Consider the following 10,111-nt stretch of genomic DNA (forward strand, 5'->3'; position numbering starts at 1 on the left):
TTTAAAACTTTAAGCTTTAAGTTTTTTACTTTGTGATGTTACACACTTTTAACTAACTGTACGCTCATAGTGCTATTAATCAATTTTGGAAGTCTTCTTTATAGCTTTAGGTCAAATAGTGCTCTTTTGTGAGGCTATGCCTTTTAGCACAGAAAGTTTAAAATTCTGAGCATCTAGAATTCCAGCATCTCACCACCCATCTCTTCCCTGCAGGGAGATGCTGGTGGCACCCTGGGCATCTGCCAGCATGACCAGCCACGGGAAATGACCCATGGGCAGGAGGAGCATTGGGCAAGCAGCTCTCCCTCACCTGCACAGGGTAGGAGGTCTGTGCTGGAAACCTCCCACACCCACAAAATCCTGGAATGGTTTGGGTTGGGACCTCAAAGCCTGTCTAATTCCACCCCTTCCACTATCCCAGATTGCTCCAAGCCTCATCCAACCTGGCCTTGGGGATTTCCAGGGATCCAGGGGCAGCCCCAGCTTCTCTGGGCACCCTGTGCCAGGGCCTGCCCACCTTCCCAGGGAACAATTCCTCTAGAGCTTTAATCTCTAGTTAACAGTACAACCACACAGAGCCCAGTAGACCCAATCCAATTTATTATTATTACTATTACTATTACTATTACTATTACTATTACTATTACTATTACTATTACAATTACTACATATTTGTTGAAAGAAAACCTTATCCTTTGCCCTGCTTGCTCCCAGGCATATTTTAAGAAGATAGTTACACAAATCAGCAAATTCACAGTTCCTCCTCTGATCAAGGTATTGTTTACAATTTAATCCAGAAGCTGAAAACAGATTTAGGCTCGTTACTGCTTTCCACCACACTCTTCTTCTTTCTCCCTGAGAGGCAGCAAAAGGTGGCTTTTGCAGCTGGGTTTGTGCCTTAGAATAGCTTGAAGTGGTGCAAAATGGTGTTTCCTGCTAGAACTTACTGAAACTTCTTTGTGTGTAAGTAAGATTATCCAAATCAGCATGAATCTGAGAAAGATGTCCCCTCTGTTAGTGAAGTGGGAGGTTCTCATGGATACAAACCTTTGGCCACTCTTCATTGTCACCAGGCAGGACGTTTATAGCTCCTTCCAGCTGTGAAGGAAGGCACAGGATGTTGGGATTCTTGGTGTGGAAGAGCTCCCAGAGGGTGAATAAAGCAGGATCCATCCACCATGTGGCCTCATCCCAGCAGATCCGCTCCTGTGGGACACCAGCATCCAGGAGGGCACGGAGCTTCTGCCCAGCTGTTTGCAGCTGGCAAGCCAAGCTCAAGGAGCCCAGAGTCCACAATGGCCACCAGGAGCCAAGTTCCACTGAACTGGTTGTGAGTGAGGTGCGTGGGAGACTCAGGGTTGAGGGCCATGCTCAGCTTCTGCAGGGACCTCAGCCTATTGAACCTCAATCTAGAGTGCTTCCCCTTTTCCTCACTGGCCAAAGTAATATCATTCCAGACCAAGTGTAGCAGTTTATTGAGCTTCCCTCCCCAGTTTTTCTTCTTTTTTAATTTTTTTTTTTCCCCAGATGAAAGAACCCTCAGAAGTCATTGAGAAGCCAAGAATCACTGCCAGTGCTCCAGCTCTAGGCACCCTTCTCCATCATGTCAAGCATTTCTTTGTAGACCTGCTCATAGACGTGCTCGCCCCAGAGGAAATCAAAGTGGACGAATTCAGGGATGTACTTTCTGTAGACCAAGTTGGAGATACGGAGCAGGGTGATATTCACATCTTCAGGGACTGAAATCCAGTCCTTGCCCCCATACCAGGCAGCCAGAGGGGTTTTCATGTTCTCCAGCTTGTAGAAGGGAGGAGTGGTCTGGAAGACAGAAGGGAGGTAAAGGACAAGCCAAAAATTCAAAGTGTATCCTGATGGCTGCTTGGAATTTCTCCCTTATCCCAAGGGATAGAAGAGGAACTATCACCAGGGAGCCTCACTGTGCCTTGGGCTGCTGCTCTTTTCACCAGAGGGTCAAAAAGTCATCACTGAGTGACTGAGTCACTTAGTTTTATTAGAAAGTTATGAACCTGTTTCCCCATACAAAGCAAATTCCATAAATACCATGTAATTGCAGAATGGTTTGGGTTGGGACCTCAAACATCATCTTGTCCCAGCTCCCCTGCTGTGGGCAGGGGCACCTTCCACTAGCCCAGGCTGCTCAATTCTCCAAATCTGGTCTCAGCCACTGCAATATTTTCATTGGAATATTTATAATTTTTCTCGGAGCTCTCTCTTACCTGGTTGTAATGAAGCATGTTGTCACTGCCGTAATCATAATGTTTGAATTCCCCTGTCTGATAGAGCTGGAAAAGGAGAGTTATGTTTATTATCTATGCATTGGAAAGGGCTGTAAGAAAGATAAAACAGGAGACAGGGGACTGCACTGCTCCCTCCTGCCACCAAGGCTCAGGGAAGCCATTTTTACACCTGGTACTGGATTTTGGGAGGAGAGCCCAGCCCCAGGAAGACCTCAGTGAGGAAACCCACAGGGAAGAACATGGTGTACAAGCAAGAGCCTGAAGGGAGACATGAATCAGACCTTTGGGCAAGTTTTTTTTGTGTGTTGTGGTCAATGCCATTAGCAGAAGGATGTTGAGTAGAATGTTTTCAATAATTAATTGTATCATTTGTGGTCTTACTGACCCTCAGCCTTCACTCTGGATCTCCTGCCCTGGTTTTTCACCAGCCTTTGCTCCACCTCCACCTCCAACAAGCCCCAAGCACTCTTGGACCTCTTGTTGGAGTAAATAATTTCACCTGCAGCAGTGTTCCAGGGCAGATTTCCTCTCTCTCCCTCACACAGATCTGCAGGGGAGCAGTGGGGGATTTTCCCAGCCCCTGAGCAGAGGGAGGAGAGCACGAGGAGTTACCTGGCGCCAGTGCAGCATGTTTTGTAGGGATGTAGAGTCAGGGTAGTGGGCCAGGTAGATATCCATGCGGCTCTGCAAGAAACCATCAGGGAGATTTATTGTCTGCTCCCCCCCAAAAAAAAAGCCACGTCAGAAATAAACCCAGACCTGTTTGGTAAGCACAGGAGCCTCACCCACAGGCTCACACCGAGCTGCAGAGCTCCCTGCAGCAAGCTGAGCAGTTCCCATGTTAGGGAAAGGCAAAGTGAGGCTCCATACCTCATGCTCAGGGTCCTTTTGCAAAGACAAAGCTCAGCTCATGGCAGTAGCTCTGTGTGCTGCTCCTAATACATTTCCTTCTTGGAATATTAAGGAATTACACCAACCCTTTACTTGAGGAACCCCCACCCTGGTGCCTCCAGCCTGAATTTTTCTACCAACCAAAGATGTGAGGCAGCAGATTGACAGCTCAGGCTGGGACAGTGAGGAAGTGAATCTCTGAGAGGGAGGCTGCAGCGTACATACCATGTTCAAGCTGTCGGTAAACCCTCCAGGAAGGTAAAAGACCAAAGAGCACACAGTTTTCATCATGGGGTAGGTGCACATTCTGGAAATCACTTGCTTCAAGACATAATCCTCATGAAAGACCACTGTGTGTCCTAAAATGAGCTGTGGAAGTCAGAGGGGTGTATCAGTGGGGTGTATCATGTCCTTTTTTGCCTCCAGGTGCTCCCCACTTCTTTGCTCACCCCTGAAAGCTGCTGACAACTTTGCTGTGCTTCGTCATTTTGGCTTTTCAGAAAAGGCCACAGCCCTGGAAGAGCCCTGACCTGCCTAGGAGAGGTTTCTCCTGGGAGAAGGGGCCCAAAACCAGTTCCTGTGAATAGTTCTCTGATTGAGGCTGGGCAGGAAGATGATTTACCTGCCCTCCAGGCTCGCAGCAGACGCACAAACACACAGAGCAGGGAGAGGGAGGTGATGTACAAGCCCTGCGTGTCTCAGGTGACCTTCCCAGCCCCTCCTCCCCCTCACACCTCACCTGTGGTGAGGACACACCTTAATCAGCACCTCGGGGAGGTCGAACACCGTCACCAAGGGTGTCTTCATGTTTGAGCTCACGGTGATGGGAGCCAAGGCGAAGAACATCTTGATTTTGCGATCCAGTTCGGGAATGGATGAGAAGGCAATGAAACCTGCGTGAGGGAGAAGGAAGCAGACCCTGCCCTGCTGTTTCTGAGGCAGCTGCTGACCTCCAGGTGTGTGTGCCCATCAGAAGGCCCCTCAGAGGTGGCTCCACCAGGGCCCTGGCAGAAATGAGATGCACCCGGTTTGGGGCTGCCAGTGCTAAAAACCTCTTCTGTTAAAGCAACTACCTGCTTTTTTTCCCTTTTGTTGTTTGGGAATGCCTGGACATTCCCCTCCCTGACCAAGGTTTTAGCAGCACTCCCAGACTGGGGGTGCAGAGCTGATGTGACTGCCGGGTCTGCTCTCCTCCTCAGTACCTGCAGTGGTGCCTTGGGAATAAGCCACGTAGTACAGCTGCTCCTGCCCCGTTTTCTGCAGGATGTAGTTGATGCATGCTGGAAGGTCATACATGCCCATCTCATGGAAGCTGCAGGGGAGACAGGCACACGACAAAATCACCCTTGCTGACCTTGTCATGGCTACTTGGATGTGGGCAAGCGCTTCGGCAGGAACGGGCAACCCAGTTTCTACCCACTGGCAGAGGGTGTGACTGCCAGGAGCCCCCCTCCTCCAGCCTGCAGACACTGCTGAGGGTAGCAGGGACCTGCCCACCCTCCAGTTCCATGGCAAATACCTGAAAGCTGAGTATTCCTGCTGGTAGAATTCAAACTCCTTGTGTTTCCGTGACCAGCTGTTCCCGCGGCTGTTCCCGATCCAGACGTCGTAGCCAGCGTCGGCGAGGATGAAGCCCAGGCTGGTGTTGGGCAAGTTGGTGACCCAGTTGCTTCCCTCCAGCACCAGGCCGTGCTGCAGGAGGACCACGGCCTTTGGAGCTGGAGGAAGAAGAGGAGGAATCATTTACTCTGCCCACGAGCAAAATCCATCATTCACAACCAGGTGTTGCTTTGGCAGCACCCCCTGGGAAGTGGCACCAGTGCAGGGACACTGTCCTCTGTCCTCAGTCTCTCTGGGGAGGTGTTTTTGGAGAAGGCCAGGGCAGAGACTGGAAATCTGGGGTTTTTTTACATTTATTTGCCATACACATGTGTGTACATGCTTCCCAGGGGAGAGGAACACTGCCAAGGACTGGGCACCCCCCCACCATAGCTTTGAAACAGGGATTTCAGTGCAGGACAGGAAGATCCCAAAATGGTTAGATGGAGCTGAATTGGACACAGGAAGGATGCAAAATAGTGAGATGGCATTGGATTGGCTGCCTGGTTTGGTTTCCTTTCCTGATTAATCACTTTTTGCTGCTCTGCTCTCTGGTTTTGAGCTGAGTTGTAAAACCTGGGGCAAGATTTTTCCCCCTCATCCATCCTTCTTCCTCTTTGGAGCAAATCCTCTCAGAACAAGGTCACCATGGTGGGCACCTGCATTTCTTCTGCCCCAGAGGCTATTTGCCTGGTTTTTCCTACAGGGAAACTGCCTCCTGGAGGACCCACCCCACACTGAGGTAACCTTGGCCGTGGGCTGCTCCAGCCCAGCAAAGCTCTCAGGGTGCCCAGGCCAGACGAGCTTCCAGTGGCACTTACAGGGACAGAACATGTTGGGTGCCTGCGCCCCTGCCTCGTGGGAGATGCTGAAGCTCTCTGGGTTGTCTCTGCCATGGGGGATCCTCTGCAGGGTGAGGTAATATCCATCATCTGTCACCACCTCGTGCTCCTCATAGGGATACCCATGGTGCCGGACGATTTCGCCCTGTGGGAAGGGAAGGACAGCATGGACAGTCCCCAGGGAGGGAGGGTCTCTGTCCTCAGGGCTGGCAGGGCAAAGCCATCAGTGCTGCTGGTGACCCCAGGGGGAGGTTGGGCTCAGGACCTCCCAGTGACCCTTCCACCAATGCCGTGGTGATGCCATGACTTCAGCTAGAATTTTTGGCAGGTCTGGTGAAGAACTGTCACTTTTTGTGCTGCAGTCAAGAGCAGGGCAGCACAGAAAGCCAAACTCTGAGCCTGAGAGGGCTGTTCTCACCCAGCCTGCTGACTTGGATCAAAGCCCTCCCATAAATGCCTGCCATAAATCTCCGTGTACGTAAGAGCAGGGAGAAAAATATCTAATAAAAACCTGGTGTCAATCCTCGGTGAAGACACACAGAGCCCGTGGGTCTTGCACTGATCATGTGGGTAACTTGCTCAACCAGGCAGTAAAAGAAGGGACTTACAACATCCATGGACACCTCGGGGTTCTCTTCTGACTTTGCAGCGATGAGCATGAAACAAGAAATGGTGAGGAACAGCCACATCATGGTGCTCTGCAAAGCATTGACAAAACATTGAGAGACTTTGCTGGCGCCGGCACAGAAGCTGGGGGGAGTTCTCTTGATGTGCACCACACTTCCATTGGGATATCAGCCTGACCCCTCAACAGGTGAAATGATTCAAAACCAGAAGTCCTCTAATTCTGAAAATGGCTCATTTTGCTAATCTTGAACAAAGCCAGAGTCCAAATTCCATCACATTTTGATCCCACGTTCTCCATCAGGTCCTCATATTCAGAAGCACGCTCAGGTACAGGTACATCCATACATGCCTGGGCAAACCTTTTTTGAGATTTTCAAGGAGGTGATAATAAATAATTAATTTAAAAAAATTTCTTGGATAGTTGGAAGAATAGATTATTTTGTTCCACTGACAGCTGAACTAATGAGGAGTATACCACCCAATTTTAAGTCACAGGGCCATGTTTCTAAGAAGAAAACAAATAATGTGTTTTGCTTGGGTTTTCCTTATGGCTGAGAGAGACCCTGGGATACCCCTGGCTTGTTTTGCAGACCTGAGTGAAATACCATCTCAGGACGCCTCTGTTCTTCCTGGGAAAAATTTTGGCATCTGCTTCAGCTTGTTCCTACCACAACACATCTCACGATGCTATTTTATTTCACAAAAAACAGAAACACAGAATGCTCTGGGTGGAAAGGGACCTGAAAGATCATCTTGTTCCCACCCCTCTGCCGTGGGCAGCCCCCTGCCATATATAGGAATGGGTAAATTTGCTGGAGGTGACAAACTCACAGCAGAAATACTGCCTCAGCTACTTAGAGGAGTTCAATAGTGTGGAGCAACTTAGCAGGGACCTGTCAAATTCCCGCTGAATGCCAGCGCCAGGCATCTTGCAGCGGGTATTATTGATTCCCTGGTGACACGGAGGAGGTCCGGGAGCCAGGTTTCTGTCACCTCCCGGCTGACCCCGGTCCTTCCGCGGGAGAAACGGGCTCCCCGTGCTGCAGGAGGTGACAAAAGCCACCCGCTCCCTCTGGTGTCGGAGTGGATGGAGAGGAGCATCGGCACCTGGGCGCATCCCTCGGGCTCTCAGCACCGGCTCGGGGTGGCCGTGCCCGGACCCAGGGACCCCATCTCCCAGCCGGGTGAGTCCCCCGGGGCCATCTGGGGACACCAGCCCTCCACGAGGCTCTGCGCTTGTTATTTTGAGCCTTTAGCAAAGCGAGGAGAGCCCTGAACACATTTTTGTGACATAGCGTCAGGAGAAGGGCATGCAAATTCCAGGGCAGAGCCTTGCCTGGGATGGGTGGCCCTTTCCTCTCAACAGCCAGCTTGGAAAAAAACCCCCTTTGTGAAATGTCCTTCATCCCAGCAGGCTTGGAGAACCCCCGGCGACCTGCCGGAGGTGTGGCAGGGTGACACCTCTTGCAGCAGCAGCAGCAGCACGGTCCTGACCCCTCTCCAAGCACTCCCACCCCGCTCCCTGAGCACAGACATCCCTCTGGATCGGGATTCCCGGCGCAGCGCTGCCGCCCCATCCCGCTGTCCCCAGGGATGGCACCCAGGCAGGAGGGATTACCCGTGGCGCTCAGAAGAGGTGCGGGAGCCTTTGTCCCCGATGTCCCCGAGCAGAAGATCCTTGCTGCCTCTCTCATCGGGCTGTTATCCCCTCTGCCCGAATTGGGGAGCGTCGGGAGCCGCCACTCCCTCTGATCCCTCCTCCTGCCGAGGTGTAATTCACCTGGGGGCTGGAGTCTGCTCCGGCAGGAGACAGCCTCCCTGCTGGGCTGCCTCGGGAATGCTGAGAGCAGCCGAGAGTTGTAACAAATGGCTCCGTTCCACCTGATGGAGCCGCTTGGCATCGCTCTGACCGCTCCGCTGTGAGCCCGAGGGTGGGCAGCCCCTGGCTTCTGCACCGGCTTTGGTGCAAGGGGCAGCTGCTGGTGCCCCGGGAGATCAGGGGTGAGTGGCACCAGCCCAGCTCATCCCACCAAACTCCGCTGGGAAAGCCATCCAGGCTCTTTTTAGCTCTTCCTGCCACCTCCTGGCACGGAATGAGCCTGAAAATGCAGCAGGTCCCAGTCCCCGTAGTGAGTTCAGGGGGTGCTCTATAAAATAGTAGAAAAATACATCCATCCCTGGGGAGGGAAGGAGCTGTGGATGGAGATTTCACATCTTGCCAGGCTTCCCCTCTTGCCAGCTGGTGATGCCTTTGGCCAGGAGGTCCACGAGGTCACACGAGCCTGATGTTGCTGTCGAGGCAGGACGGGAATGAGAAGACTGACCAGAAGGCTGCTGAGAGTAAAACTCTGATTTATTCAAAATACACTGCTCTTTTATACAGAGCTTCGTGAGGACCAACTCCATTGGTTCTGAAGTGAAAACAACCCACAAGATTGGTGCAAAGTGCTTGACGCACAGTGATAGAGCTTAACTATAAACAATGTGACTAACGAGAGATAAAGAACTATTTACATTCTTCTCCAGCTCTTTCCCAGGCTTCTGCCTGGCTAGAAACTCTCAGTTTCTGTCTTTGGCTGAATCTGAGACCCACAGTCCTGGATGTCATTTTTGGCACCTCTGCCTTCATGGCCACCTCTCCATTCCTTGCCCAGGTGCCCACTCCTTGCTGCAGGACTCTGGTGCTGGGTGTGCTCCCTGTGGGATCCTGCAGCCGACACCTGCCAGCTCTGGTCCAGCCACGCTTGCAAAAAATGCAGACATGCCTTGGAAAGCCTGGATGGCTCCACCTCTACCTGCAGCCCTAATGACTGGTCTCTACCAAGGACTCACTGGAGGCAATGCCAGAAGCCCTCCCAGCTGCCTCACCCTCAAATAAGCAGTGACTCTGAGAATAATCTGATTTTTCCCCTGCAGGGAGAGGAGGAAAGGTGGAAGAACAGGATCAGGTATGCCCAGATGAGAAAAAAGCCACTCCCTCTTCCTCCCAGCACCTACAGAATTTGCTTTCCTTTTGGGGACAGGACATCAGAAAAGTTCCTGTAGCCACTCCTGGTTCTGGCATCAAGTTTAGGACCACATTAGTGGGCAGCCCCCCAGGGGGAATCATTGCATAGCCTATTAAGGCATGAGCAAATCAGAAAAAAAAAATCGAGATAAAAATTAAGAATTTTGAGCCAAGTTGATTGCATAGGCTTTAACAGTTATCTTATTTCCCTCCAACAAGCACCCACTGAAAGGCATGGGGAGAGGAGGGGGTTAATGGAAAGCAGCCAGAGGGTGAACACTGGGCTGCTTTCCCATCTGCTGCTGCCAGGACAGGACTGGTGTGACCGTGATGGGAGCCTTGGGAGGGAGCATCCCCTACACATGGGCAGAGAGGCACCTGAGATCCCCCGCCCCATGCTGCTTTCATCTCAGGGGGTTTTCCCTAAATTTCCTTGCTCTTCAGCTTGCTGCTGGCTGGCCATGTGGGCACTGTGGTCTTGTGTTGGAACCCTGGATGCTGAGAATTTTGGACTTTCTGTGCTGACCCTCAAGAGAACACTGCATTTGACTTGAGGCTGTGTAAAATCTTCCAAAATGGAATCATAGAACTGGGATTGTGGGTGTGGAGTTTGAATAGAAGTGTGTAATATCACGGGGTGAAAAACTTAAAATATAAGGTTTTAGAATATAGTCATATATTAAAACAAGATGGAGGTTTTAGGGCAGAGACTGATCCTTCTTTTTCTCCTTCTTCTCCATGGGTTTGGGTGTTTTTGTGTAATTGGATAAAAAAGTCTGCATTGCAGGCCATGGGTGATTGGTTATTGGGTTAAAAAAAATAATTTAGGTGTCATTTCTTAATTGGACAGTTTATCCTTAAAAGGCCTTGCAGAGAGAGAGATGGGG

At 51.1% G+C, this 10,111-nt stretch overlaps 1 protein-coding gene across 2 annotated transcripts; it reads right to left on the reverse strand.

Annotated features, from left to right (window-relative positions):
* Positions 1-578: 578 nt before the first annotated feature.
* LOC100220263 (putative lysosomal acid lipase/cholesteryl ester hydrolase) lies at positions 579-8,037 on the reverse strand. 2 transcript variants are annotated; one of them, XM_072931565.1, is made up of 10 exons: positions 7,836-8,037; positions 6,199-6,288; positions 5,570-5,735; positions 4,669-4,867; positions 4,352-4,461; positions 3,906-4,042; positions 3,375-3,518; positions 2,871-2,942; positions 2,238-2,303; positions 579-1,818 (listed from the first exon to the last, which is right to left on the reverse strand). In XM_072931565.1, the coding sequence occupies exons 2-10, from the start codon at positions 6,280-6,282 to the stop codon at positions 1,585-1,587; spliced, it is 1,212 nt and encodes a 403-aa protein (XP_072787666.1). In that variant the 5' UTR covers positions 6,283-6,288; positions 7,836-8,037; the 3' UTR covers positions 579-1,584. The 2 variants fall into 2 exon arrangements, with proteins under 2 accessions (XP_072787666.1, XP_030131591.4); XM_030275731.4 differs by lacking the exon at positions 7,836-8,037 and having other exon boundaries at positions 6,199-6,565.
* Between the last annotated feature and the right edge of the window lie 2,074 nt (positions 8,038-10,111).

The sequence above is a fragment of the Taeniopygia guttata genome, chromosome 6 (assembly GCF_048771995.1).
Source record: "Taeniopygia guttata chromosome 6, bTaeGut7.mat, whole genome shotgun sequence".
Classification (NCBI taxonomy): Eukaryota; Metazoa; Chordata; class Aves; order Passeriformes; family Estrildidae; genus Taeniopygia; species Taeniopygia guttata.